At 35.4% G+C, this 16,414-nt stretch overlaps 1 protein-coding gene across 1 annotated transcript in view; it reads right to left on the reverse strand.

Annotated features, from left to right (window-relative positions):
• Nucleotides 1-452: 452 nt before the first annotated feature.
• The window catches only part of TDRD3 (tudor domain containing 3), a 110,635-nt gene continuing 94,673 nt past the window's right edge, over nt 453-16,414 (reverse strand). The window contains exons 13-14 of the mRNA XM_068424692.1: nt 6,704-6,846; nt 453-1,978 (exon numbers count right to left, since the gene is read on the reverse strand). Coding sequence (XP_068280793.1) covers nt 6,727-6,846 — 120 coding nt within the window. The 3' untranslated portion in view covers nt 453-1,978; nt 6,704-6,726. The remainder of the gene's footprint in view (nt 1,979-6,703; nt 6,847-16,414) is intronic.

The following is a 16,414-nucleotide window of genomic DNA, read 5'->3' on the forward strand; positions in this document are numbered from 1 at the left end:
TTCCTCAGCACCAGTGAAAAGACCAGGACATGGTCTTTACTGATTTGCAAACAAAAACATTCTCAAATATATTTCATTTGCCTACAGACAGCTGCACATACATGTGGTAATTTCAGAATGCCACAGCCACTACAGAGGAATGCTGCATTGCATTTCTACAGTCCAAATTTCATAAGTACGATTTCTTTTTTATAGTTCATTAAATCGGACTGCAGTTTTCTGAATTTTATGATTCAGTTCACAGCAAGAATGAACATAAGTTATTTTAATTTCAGAAAATGCTTTGGTACACTGACTTTAGGGCCCTCATTTAATGAACAGTCCATTTGTAAAGAAAAATCAAAACTGCTTTTTAAAATTATGCTACGGCTGCATCGCTTTATGAAGCTGAATAGCTGCTACCAGCGGTCTTAGCGATAATTCTGGAAGTAAAGCATCCAACATCCAACGTATGAGATCTACAATTTATTTATTTGCTGGTACAATTAGCAGAACTGACCAGAACGATTCATAGTATTTGGAAAGTGGTTTCTAACTTAAATCTAACGAACTTCATAAAATTTGGTTTTTGTCAGTTGATAGTGAAGAATTTCAACATTGTATAGCTCATGTTCTAAGCTTCCAAATTTCTTTAGAATTTTTAGTGAGTTGCATTATAATTCTCAAGAAGCTGCTTTGAATCCATTAAGGCACCAAAACATTTGGTTCCTTACTATTCTGCAAATATTTATGTGCTTGGTAAGATCTGACTGCATTTGGACAGTAATCCACATTACGTACTGCAAATACATTCAATTACATCATCAATATAGAACTTCTTTTAATCCAGATTAACCAGGCTCTATCCAGAGTTTTGTATGAGCACTCAGAGAGAAACTCAGTAGAATTAATTGTACAACTTATACCATCAATACATATCTCAGGTAAAATTCTGTCCTTACAGAAATACCTCAAAACATATGCGCTATTTCAAGAAGGGATTTGCATGGTACATAGATCTTGAGTCCTTCTCAGATAAAGAAATAGTGAAATTTCAACTATTTGTCGTAATCACGTAAGATTCAAAGATACAGTTTAGAATGAAAAGTAGTTTGACATAAGATTCTTTCAAGTGTCAATGATAATTGAAAAAATTCTAACAATATGAACAATAAAAGCAGAGTTTAAAGCTACAGGGAAGTTAGAACTTACTATGCAACAGGCTGCACGCACGTGCATGTATACACATATTTACTTTTAAAATACTCATATGCATCTTTCAGTACTTTTTGTTTAAACTACTTTCCTGTACCTTCTAGTAATGTTTCTGTTATATAAATATTCCTAAAAAGAAAATATTTACCTAAAATTATTTAGAAAATTACTACTGAAACTGATTTTTTTTTTCTCCCCTCCAACCTTTTAATCACAGATCATGAAAAACATAATAGGCAAATTTGTAATTTGGCCTTCAGCAGCTTTGGAAAATAAACACAGAAAACAGTCAAAATCTATTCAGAATTTCACTGCACAATAATTAGCTGAAAATTTTTTAACTTTTCACTAATGCTAACTCAAAATCTAAATTAAAGGCCCAATACTATCTGCTTTTGAGAAAATATAAGTTTCACTTTTACTTTACTAGAAACAATATTAGAACCAAAATAAATTCAAAATGAATAAAAATCATGATACATTAGTATTATCTTAACTAACAACGGAGGCTCAGTAAAAAGAATACAAGGCAAAGAACAGAATAGTGCACTGTCATTTTATTGATGGCAGCAAAGACAATTTGCCTCTTTCATATGTAAAAAGTATTCAGCTTCATATAACTAAGAACTTTAAAAAAGTCTCTTGTGGTGTCAGGTCCAAATTCCTTCTGCTGACATGAGCTTTCTTTGTTCCATTCTGTTGCTTGGAAAAAGCCAGAATTTCTTCTAGAAGTCTTCAGTAAGTTGGAGCTGCCAGTGAATTACTCCCTACCCCGAGAAGGTTTCTAAATTAAAAAAATAAAATACAATAGATAAGCATAAAAACTCTCTGCTCTTTGTGCAACATACACTTTACTGTTACTTCATTTTCTTCCTCCAAAAGAGTGGATATCTGCTTTTCAGTACTTCCAGGGAGAGAAGTCTTTAAAAGAAGAAATCAGAAGATTGCACTTCAATGCAATAAATATGATTGCTATAATACAAGGAAAGAATGCTTTCTGGCAATGACTGCTCACAAAAATACAGTTTCTCCATTGGTAAGGACTTCAATACAGATTTTATAGCAAGGGTGACAATGTGTAGATTAATTCTGTCATGGAGCAAAGGAAGACTCAAGAAACAGATAATGACCAGGCACTCATAGGTTCACACTCAGGTTCTTTCAAGCTCCTCCAAAAGCTATGATCCTTCAAAACACTCATGTCTGATTACTTGTTTCCCTTCTTTTTCATACTATCATGACATTCTACACAGGAAGTGTAAGCTCAGAACATATTTTTATTATTGTTAGATTCTAATTCTTATATCTTGATTCTCTAGGAGTATCTTATTTTACAGACCTGTTAAAGCTAGTATTTGACTCATACCCTAAACAACCTAGAGTGGGTTCAAGGGCGCTCAATGCAGTGCTCTGATAAAATTCTGAGTTAGCGTTCTCCGCCTCACACTGCTAGATATTAATAAATGATCATTTCTAGGTCAACTGCAACCACAGTGAGGTACTGACTACCCCATACTTCTGTTACTTCACCTTAACATGACTAATCTATTGCTGCCTTCATAATAAACACCAAGTCAAGACTTCCTACAAGTCTGCAGCAATTGTTCTTAATACCCAAAGTGTAGAACACTGTGGCAAAAAGCTCTTCAGGATAGAGTTCTAGAATGGTTTGAGTTGGAAGGGACATTTAAAGGCCATCTAGTCCAACCGCCTTGCAATGACAAGGGACATCTTCAACCAGATCAGGTTGCTCAGAGCCCCGTCCTACCTGACCTTGAATGTTTGCAGGGATGGGGAGTAAAGGTGTCATTAATCAATTATCTGGTGAAGAAGCAAAGCATGCTTCAGTGGAAAGTTGTGGTAAAATTATGTCTCACTGGATCCCTCAAAAATTCCCCTGACATATCACGTTTTCATCTAACAGGTTATCGAAAACTTGAAAGAAGAACAATATGCCGTGCTCTCAAAAGCTCTAAGGAATAAAAAGGAGGAAAAAACATATAGAAATACACTTATAGGAACTGACATTCAGTATTCCTGAACTTTTACATGTCAAGATATTAAAGCTACACTGTTGTACAAGCCTGGGTAAGCTGAAAGCAATTTAGAAAAGGACTATGTTTGATTTTCTGCCTACATTTAAAATCAGAGAAGAACTGATTACATCCAGCACTTATTTTTGGAAAAGCTTAATAGATTTTCCTTACTGATTTCTCTCCAATTCCACTGTCTGCAACTGTTAAGTGTAATGCATTTCAAAATGCAACCTAAGTAAAAGATATATGGTAGCATGAGATGTACTATGGGGAGCTATAAACCATACCCGACAAATACGTCCACAAAAGTATCCAATAAACATCTCCTCACATCACTTTACCTATCAAACAAGGCAAATGAGGGCAGCTACACTGGATTCTACATGAGCTTCAGAAAGCAAATCTAGCAGGCAAAAGCTAGTCTAATACCGCACAGAAAAAACTCCTGGATACAGCACTACGATATTTTTATCCTCAAAAAGATTGGCAATATAGTGTTCTTAAACTGAGGAAGAATTTCCATTTTCTGACACTATTCAGAGATGACCACAAATGCCACACTCTTCAAGAGAAAGGAACAAGATGTTCAGTTTTCCAAATATTCACTAGAACACAGCAGCAGAGGAAAAAAATCCGTATTACAAATTCTAGACAAAATTAAAGGATTGTTTTGACTGGAACTAATACAGGAGCTAACTATGCTTAAATAGTACCACCCAACGCCTACATAGAGGGCACTTCTTGCCTCTCTATTTTCTTTTTCTATCTGAGTGATCGTAGTGTTTCAAGAATCTAACACCAATTTCCTACGTTGACAATTTCTTTTTGGTGTTAACATCCAATAGCTGTTACATTATTTTATGTTGAAATGTAGTTGAGCTTAATACTGGAAATTTTTCAAATACAAACCTAAATCTGATAAAGCAGCTAATTAAAATAGCTAGATTTAGCAAATTATTTTAATATAAAATACACAAATATTCTCATTGACTACATTTTAGCCATTTAGAGATAGTTTCCACTTAATTAAAGTGCAAGAGAATTCAGTTACGGCAGCCAATGAAGATGGCATTGAATGTTTTATCTAGAGGGGATGAATCTTGTATCAAGCAGTAAGCTGTATTATCTCATAATGAATTGATGTTTACAGTGATGACTATTTAAGGTATGTATAACTCCCACAATATTTGCTATTTGTATTGCAGAAGATAAAGTGCAGAGTTAGACTCACAAAAGTAGCCAAAATTTACCAGGTTTAAGCTACCACTGATTGTACATGGCATTGGGTTAATAAATTCAGTTTGGGATGACAAATTGGCACTGTCTATCTAACTTGAGCAGATGTTGAACTGAACAGTCCTGGGCCAAAAACGGACACAGGAAATACCTCATTTCATCAACTTAGGAAGAGAGTTTTAAATTATGATGAAGAAAAAGGATATATCTGGAAGTATTGCAATAAAAGATGTACTTTTTAAAGCGAAGTAAGTAGTTGCTGAAAAATTACATTCAGCTTCATGACACATTTTCCAAAATATACCTTTATTTTTCTCCTGGATGAGAAGAGTCCATTGCTACTTGTTGACAAATGCTTTTAGGTTTATTTAACTGACACTATTTACCACCTGAATCTAGGTGATGTCCAACATAAAACAGTAGTATTTGAACTGGGGCAGGGGAAGGGCTGCAACTGTTTATTTTTTATGGTAGGTAGGTTTTGATGCCAAGTCTGTTGTCAATTTAAATCAGGATACTGTCAGAATCTTCAAAGCAAGGTATAAGAAAACCTGCAAGGAACAACTACCTGTGCCTTAGAAACGTTGTTCCTTTCTTGCCAACAATTCATTCACTCTTCTTGAGATACAGGAGTTACTACCACTCTCTCTGGACATCTGTTTTCCCCCCTCTCCCAGCTCACCAAAACCAAACGGAGTTTTCCAGATTTATACTGTAAAATTAGAGAAATACCAAAAATATTACCTAAAGACACAAAAAAACCTCCCTGGTTTTGACTGCTGTCTACACTGAGCACACTTCATTTGGCTGATCACACGACACTCCTCTGAGCCAAATGAGCTGGTTTAGAACTCAGCTCAGTGCATATGCCAGAATTATTCCTGCATAAATTATCTCGTGACATGTTTATTGATAGTGATTGATACACTTACTTAAAATAGAAAATTGAATGATATGGACAAAAATAGAATAATTATCACCTTGGCAAGGGTCGAGAATAACTTTTGCTCTTATATCGCCAGTAGTCTCCAAATGAAAAAGGTATTTTAGCATATGATCAAAAAAAGTAAAATCGTACTTTATTGCATGTCAGAAATACCAAAAGCTGCAGAGATCAGCAGCACCTATTAAGCCAACTGAAGGTGGAGGACTGGAGCAAGGAAAGGACCTAAAGAGCTCAGAAAAAATAAACTGGCTAGTGGGGGAGCGGGGGCAGGGGAGCCAAATTCAAAACAAAGACACATTGTACAAGTACACCAAACAGCATGTGACTTTACAAAGCTTTCTTTATTCAGGATAAACTTTTAATCAACATTTGAAAATTAAGGATTTAGACGAACCACAGGTAAAATGAAAGCAGTACAGCATAATTGATTTGTTTAGTAAAAGAATTATAACTGTTTTATCTGGCTGGCCTTTTTAGGTTTCTGAATGTGCATATCAGGTGTATTTTGTGAGGATGATATATAATCCCCTAATTTCTGCTAATTAATAAAGCATAGGTGCAAGTATATCCTCAAGATTCAGAGTATGGTAAATATTCTTACGCCTTGTACCTCCCCATTCAATGGTGACCTCACAGATTCTAGATTTTAGTGTTGCAAATTCTCCTTTCCATGCTAAGCAAAACAACACAAAGAATATTTATTCAAATAAACGGCTCACAAAAAGTAGAATATGGGACCTTGGACAGAGACAGACAGTACTGAGTTCAGCAGGGACTGCAGCCACTTATTTCAGAGAAGAAGCTGGTCCAATGTATGTGAATGAGAGAAAGTTGCTGCTGCTCACAGATGAAAAAGTATCAAGTAAAAGTTTGCTCAGATGACATGAGTCCTTACATACAGCAAAGTTAAAAAGCTATTTGCCAAAGTGTTACTGCCTTCCCTCTTTCTACAGGTATATTAAGTCTATTCCTACGGCCACAAAATCCAGAGAAATAGAGATAGCCAACTTCTACCATAAATATACCACTATCCCTTAAAAACTTTAGAAGCAATATACCAAACATATCTTCCATGTAGGTGACTGCAAGAAAACTAAAAAGACACAACCATAAAACTTTCAAAATATTCACCGTCTGCAACCCAATGCTGAGGGTTCTTAGGCAACCAACTACTGGCGAAGTTGTAGAAATTTCTCTCACAAACTTCACAAACACTGAAGTATTAAACAATCCAGATCTACTTTTCTTGAAATCTAAACCCATAAATAAAACGTCAATATCATATATTTACCTTTTTTTTTTTTTCCTTATTAATCAGTTTCTAGCTCTTGGAGGTTGATAAAATTGTTGAGTAGGTCGTGTGGACCGTCTTGGCTGACCATCACCTCCTCTGCGGAATTCTAGAGTTTGCTCATATGTTTCTTCCTCCTCCTCCTGCAGGTAAATAGCATTGTTTTAAATGGAAGAGCAGGTAAATGCATTATACATGAGTAGGTACACGCATACATACATACAACACATACACACACATACATGTATGAATGAATTCATGCACACATAGCAACTGCTGCTTCTGTGCTGATGACCACTTAATAAGCGAGATAATAAGAGTGGGTTTTCAAACCCTATGAAAGCTAACAAAAACAAGATGGAAAATCTCAAAACTCAGTCCCTAGGGCAGCAGCAGCAGTTATTAAATATTTGCAGGAAAAAAAGCATATATATTAAAGTAAAATTATTTTCCAAGAGTCATACAGGCAACAAACTCAAGAAGCAAGATAACCTTGACAACCTGCCAGAGCAAGAGAAAATATCAGCTTGTGGGAGTTTAGAAATGTGTGTGGAATGAAATAAAAGAATTAGGAAAAGGAAATGCAAGGAACAGCATCTGACAATACGCATACTAGGAACACAGATCCGAAACAGTAGATAAAAATCTGCGATGCAGTAATAACGAAAAAAGCCTACAAGTATAGTGGACAGAAATTAATTTGTTATGTGCAGCAGTAATAAATACAACCTCTGAATAATGAGAGGAGAAGTAATTACATATTGGCAATATTGCATTCACTCCTAGGCATCTCAATACCCGAAAGATACTGACAAATTATGTGGAAAACAGAGAAAAAAACAACAAAAATAATCAAGAGACTGGAGAATGATTTACAAAGGAAGATTAGAAGAGCTACATCTTTACTTTAGTCAAGAAGTACTGAAAGGAAAAACGTTCATCTGATGGAATATTTGAAGGTGGTACACATTAAAGATAGAGAAGAATTTTAAAAGCATTAGAGACGACAACAAGGAGAAATAGAAGAAAAAATTATAGGCTGAGAAAAACCTGTTCCTGAACACCAGTATGATTGTCAAACGGTGTCTCAGGGAAACAGTTATAATTTTGTTTCTTTAATATCCTAACACTGCACTGTAGCAAACAGCAGGTCTAGAGGGAACATGCTGTAAGAAATCCACTTTTGGGAAAAAGTACTGAGTATGTACTTAATTCCCTTTCATTCACAACATAGGAACATACAGGAACACAAACCAAGAACATTGAATGATTCATTAAAAGTTCGTCAACAATTCCAACACGCAGGAACTCCCTTAGAGTGCAGCATACATATAACAGAGTAAGCAAGTCACAGCAGTAAAATATTTCACTGTAAGAGACAGAAAGGAAAATCTACAGCCTAAGTTTCTTTCTGTTGTGAAAAGTCAGATCTTACTCAAGAAACTTCTCTTCCTGAATCAGCCTGAATATCAATAAACATACATTTTTAAAATAACAGTTACAGACAACCACATTCCTCATGGTAAGGTCTCCTATTTACAGGGCATGTCTGTGGTCATAGCTGTATTTCCAGAACAACAGATTAAGCCCTACTAGAGAGAGCCTGCAATAACTGTAGAAGAAAACAGATTTTCAACACAATAGAATACAACATAATTGATTTATATCTTTTAGTTTCACTGTAGCCAAAGGCTGAGAATCATGGAATTCTGCCATAAAACTTACTTTTCTCAGTGTACCTCTTCTACTGCTTGCAGTACTATTGATTCCCTCATACAAAGAGGTTCAGAGACACTGATTATCCAAAAGAAAAAAAAAGCACGTACGTCTAACCAAAAAATCCACACAGTCTGCAATACTGTTAGCCCTAGTACAAACCCTCAACTTAGTATATGAAGTAATCTCCCAGCACTGACAACACAAGAGGTACTAGTATCAAAACATTAGAAGGTAAGCTAGATGCCTGAATTGGTCTAAACACCTTTAGCTCTTTCACTATACTCCAAGAAACCTGAATAGCTGAAAATAGTTCCATATTATTTGCCAAAAGAGTAAAAAAAAAAAGACTCAATTGCAAATTTTCTTAAAATTCTTCAAAAATCTTCATCAAATCTCAAAGTAATGTTGTTGATCCTTTGAATTCAGTAAAATCAAATTAAAACTAGAATTTTTCTTACACATTTCTATTTTGGTGTAGTTGTCTTTACACATAGAATGAAAAGCTTCAGATGCATGCATTCCAATTCAAGTATTTTTATTACAATATGTAAGAGTGAAATGTGAAATCACATTCACTTTCTTGAGGCTCTGAATGAAATGAAAGCAAGCAATGCAGCAAATGATAATAACGAATGGGCAACAGAACACCTTTCAGCTGTTCCTTCATTCTTCTCTATACACAGTGGCTCCCCACACAGAGTTACTGATCATCTTGTTGAAGTCTGCCATCTTCACATCAGGTGACACATTGTCACTTGTTTCTTGGGTTTTACCTATCCATATTTGATCCTCATTGGATCCAACATTCTCCAAAATAACAATTTGCCAAGCCATATCTTTATTAAACAGAGTTTCTTGTTTTGCAAGTAACTGCATTTCTTTTCTTCCACCATTTCTTGATCACTGACCCTCAATCCACCACTGCTGATCTTTCATCCTTTTTCTATTGTCATTTTATTTTATTTTCATCTTAAGGATTTTTTTCTGGGTTCATCTTTATCTCAATTTACTTTAAAATCTCTCCACCCCATGCTCAAAAATTTCCATCTAAAAACTTCAGCTGTCAAAAATTCTTCCATTATAACTGCACTCCATTACGTCACACATCTTGCCACCAACTCTATTTTCCCAGTCATTCTTGCTGCTTGCTTTCCATTTATCAGTTGCTTGTGACTCATTCTAAATTATTCCATTTCTTACTTCCTTATCCATGTAAGATCTAGATTACATTTTATAAAGTAAAGGTGGCCACAAATCTCTTAGGGCATTTTCATTCTCCTTCTATTACCAGTAGAGGTTTCACGTTAGGACACTAATGCCTACCTAGTGCTATGTACCCTGAGATTAAATGATACCTCTGAGCACAACTCCAAATGATAGCAAAAACTGGCAGAACCATAGGAAAAAGCAAGGAAAGGTTTACAATGCAAACAATGAAATGCACAAAGAAATTACTGCAGTTAAGAGATCAGAATGACATGATAGAGAAGGTGGAGGATATCAGCATTCTTTAGGTATTTAAAACAAGATGGCAAATAGGGAAGCATGTGTCATTGAGAATTTCAGCTTCTATTCAAAATTTTGCCATAAAAATCTGCTTTTGATATTTTTGATCCAGCTCATAAGACGGACAAGAACTAAACAAGTGTAAAATGGGAATATATGCACACTCAGTGCTTTTATTTTGGACCCATATATTCTGAAAGGCTGATATCACCACCATACTTTACCAGCTGAGCTTAGTGAATCAGCGAGTAACTTCAGTCCAGCCAAGTGACTACCAGCATGCTTTTACATAAAAAAAAAAATCAATGGATTTCATAGCTGCAGAATAAAGTTATAAATCCAGCATTTAAAATACTTTAACAACCAATTTACTCTTTAAATTAACAATATTAGGGCAGAGTAAATTTATATTTCACTAGAAGCTTTCTCATTGAATTTCAATTGCAAGACTTCTTTCAGTGCATTCAAAAGAATTGTTTAGAGTCTTTTTTTTTTTTTACATATGGTCCTTGAAGTGAATAATTACTGTATAACTTCTGAGAGCAACGAATAGGTGGATGACAGTAAAGAGCAGGACAGAAGTTATGCATTACACAAAAGCTTTGCTGAATGTTCTGCTCGCATGTATTTAGGATGCAGCTGCAAGTCACAGTTGAGCAGTCCCAACAGTTTGCCACCTACAAACTAGTTACCTCTGTCTATTCCTGCTTATGACCAGAAAATTCTGCTCTATTCACTGGGGCCTCCTGCTAAGGCTTTTCAATTATAGCTCTCTGTGGGCTATTAAGGGATGAGCACCAGAGCCTGTGCAAGGAGGCATGAAGGAGTAGCATGGGGCACGGAACCATGGGACAAAGAAGAAACAGAAGACAAAGAAACCAGAAGACATTTTCCATTTCAGTAATGTCAAACCACTGTTTCAGTTTAAGCTGTAGTTTTAACTTCACCCACATGCTCAATGCATGGAAAACTTGCTGGACTCAGTACAAAGAAAAAGTGTTGGCTTCATGGCAAAGCACACTTTTCTTTCATGTGCATTTGAATTCACATTTTCCAGTCCAGATTTAATGCCTCTTTGCAGTGCCCACTATGCTGGCAAACAGCTGTATCCTGCTGTTAACACACCAAGTGATCTCTTGTTTTGCTGGTTAAATTCGTTTCTTACAACTTGCTTCTTTTGCCTAATCATCCAGTGTTAACCTCCTTGAGTGCTTTAATCTTCAATTTTTGCAGTTTCTACTTACCTGTGCTTGTATCAATCAAAAACAGATTGTAAGATTTTCCAGACGTATCAAAAAAAAGAAACCAAACAGAAAACCCAACCATGCTACAGCCATATTAAAAATTCACAAGTTTCCTAAAAAAAGCTAAACTTAAATATTTAAATTGCAATATGTTAAATATCTTACATTTGTAAGGAAAAAAATCCTTGGCTACAGTGTCTACAGCAATCCCTTAAACTTTTACTTTATCTGAATATTTAAATGGATTCTTAGAACTCCATAACAACTAAGAATGAAAACAGGATTTCAAGAAAAAGTAGCTTTTGTCATTTAATAAAAGCACAAATTTTAAGTTATATGCTCTTAGAGAGGTGTTAGGGCATAATTTGAAAAATTACTATCAAATGAGGTATGAAAATTCCAAGTAAAAGAGAAATTACCACTAATGTAGATTTTTCAAGGATCTTAACCAAGTACTGACTTTGTGACAAGAGCATTTTTGAAGTGTCTGTTACAGAATAATGCAACATATTTACTCTTGATCAATTTTCTTTGCAAGTTATGCTTGTTACTTAAAATACCAGTTCCTCTCAGAGTAATCTTCTCACAGAGTAATCTTTGTAAGGTGGCAGCTGCTCACTTTTTTTTTTTTTCACAGTACACAACACATCTAGATTAGACTGGGCCTTTTTTCTTTTAATGCAGCCCAGGATACGGCTGGCTTTCTGGGCTGCAAACACACACTGCCAGCTCATTTTGAGCTTCTCATCAACCATCACGCCCAAGTCCTCTCCTCAGGGCTGCTCTCAATCCCTTCATCTCCCAACCTGTACTGACACCAGGTATTGCCCCGACCCAGGTGCAGGACCTTGCACTTGGCCTTGTTGGACCTCATGAGGTTCACATGGGCCCACTTCTCAAGATTGTCCAGGTCCCTCTGGATGGCATCCTGTCCCTGAGGTGTGTCAACTGTACCACTCAGCTTCGTATTGTCTGCAAACTTGCTGAGGGTGCATTTGATCCCACTGTCTATGTCACTGATGAAGATATTAAACAGGAATTAAAGGATCACATACACTAGAAACATTTGGCCTTATTGTCTAAATGGATTTTTTTAAAAGCAATAGACTTTTTCTTGAATTGGTAAGAAACTGTAAGGTCTGCTCAAAAATAAAAGATTTTAATTTTGAAGTAAATTTTATCAAGAACTACTATATGACATACTATATGAATAAAACACTACATTCTACTTTCAAGCTCTGTACAAAGCCACTTGTGCAACAGATAAATTCAGTTAATGGTTTCCCTAATGCGGGAATAGTATAATGCAAAAGTTACTGATAATTCATTAGAACAAACTTGCTGTAATGTCATTTAAAAAAACGACAAAATAATCAAAACATATGAACCACTTGTTTCCCTTATTTACACTTAGAAAAAGGAATTGATCCTTATTAGGGTATGTCTTTTTCTCCACTGAACACACATGGGCCACAAGTAAATATGTTCCTAACTATGGTACGTAAAACTAGGTGGCATGGAGCTACCTCATAAAATCTATTGCTTTTTCATTTTCAAAATAAAAATTCCAAGATGACCCTTCCCAGAGAAGTCTTTTCTTTAGCATCAGAAATAAATTAATGATAATAAATCTTTTCTGTTATCTTTTACTAACCAAACATCAGAAGTCAAATAACTTTACATTTTCTTGGCCAGTGTTTGTAAAGTCTACAAAGCGTTCTTCAGGACCAGCAATTTTTCAACTAAAGCCTTAATACACATTAATTTAAGATACTAAATTTATAATAAATGTTTCAGTAATCCTGAAAAAAATAGATATACACCATTAACATCTTCAGTTAATCTCATTTTTCCTCTGCTGAAAATATAAACTGTGACAAAAGCAGCCGAAACACAGCTAATTTTTAAATGATTCTGTTAAGACAATATACATCTTGAGTTTTGAGTGAAGCAATAAACATTAGATAACAAGTGACAGAAAAACTGTAGATTCTTCAAAAAAAATCAAGAAATGGAAAACAGATGGATGGACAAGGAAAAGAATTACATACTTAAATCTGGGACCACTAAAAGCAACAAACCAGTTAACTTAGAATCAGACATTTCTCTGTATTTCATTGCTTTTCTTCAGCTCTGAAAACAAAGCATTCATTCATTTTCTAAATAGACAACATTCCAATTACATTTCCATAAAACTAGGATAGTGTAAGCCTAGGGCACAATTGTCCCACAGACATTTTGCTAGCTTATCTGTTCCCCTTAAGGGTACTGCACAGGTTATTCACACTTGCAGTCACACCCTGTGGCACATATTAAAATAAATGTGCAACTCTTCTTGTGAGATTTGTGCCTGAAACAAACATTCCCTCCTGCAAGTTGTCACCATGTTCTTAATACAGAAAAAAATGATTAATTTTAAAAGTTCCTTAGAAATACATATTTAAGCCATTCACACCATGCCCCCAAAACAAACCAGAAATACCAACTTCTATTAGTAAAAGATTCTTCACATTGAGTAGTATCAATATCAAACTAAAAATATTTAAAGGTTTATTTTTAATAATTTCTAAAAGAAAATTAGATACAGTGAAGTGAGATCTGCTATATAAATAACAAGCAAACAGCAGACACATCAAGTTTTCTCAATTCAGCAAGAAGAAAACCACAAACTAGAAGCAGAAATGTTTTCAACAAAACAAATTTAACGACATGAAATCAGCAACAGCAACCATTATAAGGAGTTATGTGCCATAAGGAGTAATGTTACTATAAGGAGTAATTGTGCCAGTTTTTGGAAACAGCAGTGAATTAAGGGTCCATCTCCATCCTTCCCCCCATATACAACCCCTAGCCTTCCCTCTCTCCAGCTTTTTCTTTTTTTTTTTAATAAATAAAGTATTCATCAAGTTTTTCAGAACATCAAGTTGAATGAAGACCTCTGGAAAGGTCTGGTTTACGTTGGTAATAGAGACACAGACTTAAACGTATAGCCGAACGGAATACTTGCACAGACTTGGGAAAAAAATTCAGCATTCAGTTTCTTTGCACTAAGTGCACTCGTAAGCAAAACCATACACAACCATATGGGGGAAAAAAAGTATTTGCTGTATTGCTGGTCTTATTTTAGTATGTAATCAGAAAATTCTGCAAACAAAAAATTCAGAAAGAACACACTATTGATAGTCTGAGAAATTATCTAATGCTTTGCTGTTAGGGCACTAAATCATTATTAAAACCTAAACAGGGAAGCACTGACTTTTGGTGATGTTTCAGGTGAAACAGAATGCTGTGTGCACATGCTTGCCCATGACAAAATTTGGCATACAAATCCCCAACATTAAACACGTGTATATCCAGTAAACAAATGACTATATGATTTTACTTGTGAATGACCAATGCACAAAAAAATTTAGAAAGTAAAACATGGCTAAAGGTGTTTAAGTAAATATACAGAAAAAAATTAAACAAACAAATGTAACCCAGTTCCTAATTAAAGAAAAAGAAAACAAAACTGCTTACAGGTGGTGCAGGGATACAGCAATTTAAGAAAGTCTTAAAAGTGAAACTGTCCATGAAGCAACTCAGAATAGCCCCATAAAAAAGAGAGTATCTTAACTTGAAAGTCAGGACCTCTACATTACATATATGCTGTACGCTTACATTTTAAAATAAAATATGCTGAATTGCACTTATTTTTTAATTATTAACCACTACTTTAAAAAAATAAATAGACTCTGTCATCCTGCAAGTTCTACAACAGGAATAAAAAATTATGATGGGCAATACATGCTTATAAACATTAGGAACTTTTTGAACTGCTACAGGATAGAACAAAGACCTAAAATCTAATCTTCAACAAATTTTTATATCTACACATAATTAGTCAATATGTTAGGATCAAAGTAAAAAAAAAAAAACAAACTTCTCCATGTGTAAGAAAAGCAAAAGTATTACATAACAACCCACACACACACCAATTTACTCACGTCTGCAGTACTTCCCTTCCCTCCTTGATACGGAGGGAAGTCCTCTTCCAGGCTGAGAGATCAACCTTTGTTGAGTAGCTCCCTCCTTTAACTGGCCTGGAACTCGTAGGAGACTCAACTCTCTCAATGGAGACTCAACTTCTCTCCTCTCCCTGGACAGCAATGACTAAACTCTATGACTTATGATGCAATTTCCAATGGCTGGGCCTCGCAATGCCCAGCAATGAGGACTGCTGACTTAAGCTAACGGGTGTCAGACATCAAAAGGAGGCCGATTATGTGCACAGGGAAAAGAAGCGAGACTGCAATGGGCCAAGAAGGAAAGCAAGCAAGAAGAGAAGCCCCACCAAGTCTGCATCCAATATCTTGTAAAATTTTACTTTTAGCCCTAGCACTCAAGAAGGTTCACCATCACTGTCCTGGAGTGAAAAGGCACACTGAGGGAGCTCCATCAGGCAAGGAACAAACATTACTGCAACAGCTAAACACCACTGTTTTCATTTTCTCCTATATGCCACTTGACCCACAGTGGAAGTCCTACATAAGCAAATATAATGTAGGGAAAGAATGAGAATGCCCAGGAGATGAGAAAACAGATCAATGCAAGGAACAAATTAAAAAAAGGGAAGAGGATACTATGACGAAACTACAGAAACCTTTTCAGCAAAATGAACCTATATGAAATAAGCTCTCAAGATTGCCAGTAAGAAGTCAGAAATAACATTTCCAACTAGGCACTAACAAAAATACTTAGCAAGTATAAGGTAATGAAAGAACAAAAACAAAAAGAAAAGATGACTGATAAATGTGCTTCATGAGCATAGGAGAATCTGAAACAATCTTTCTGAGCAATGAAGATATTCCCTGATATCCTCCTGCATGATAGCATGTCCCAAGTTAGAAGACCCTGTGATGTTTGATGGTCAGTATGTGGGACATACACAATAAATGCACAAAACATGGAAAAAAAATCCTCTATATAGCCATCACATATTTATTGCTTTCTTGTTAATCAACTCTTGCTCTCATTAGAGAAACTGGTACTTCACTTTGGCAAAGAGGTCTTCAACACCACACTTCATTTTTAAAAGGAATATGGAATTAATCCCAAAATCTTTGACATTCTACCCCCCCCAGTAAATTAGAACAATTAGTCAGTTTTATACTTATTAAAAAAATGCATCCTAACTTAGCAAAGATATTAGATCTTGAAGTTTGAAGTAAATACTACTTCCCTAAAACTCTGAAAATCTAGA

This window comes from Nyctibius grandis, chromosome 2 (genome assembly GCF_013368605.1).
Source record: "Nyctibius grandis isolate bNycGra1 chromosome 2, bNycGra1.pri, whole genome shotgun sequence".
NCBI lineage: Eukaryota > Metazoa > Chordata > Aves > Nyctibiiformes > Nyctibiidae > Nyctibius > Nyctibius grandis.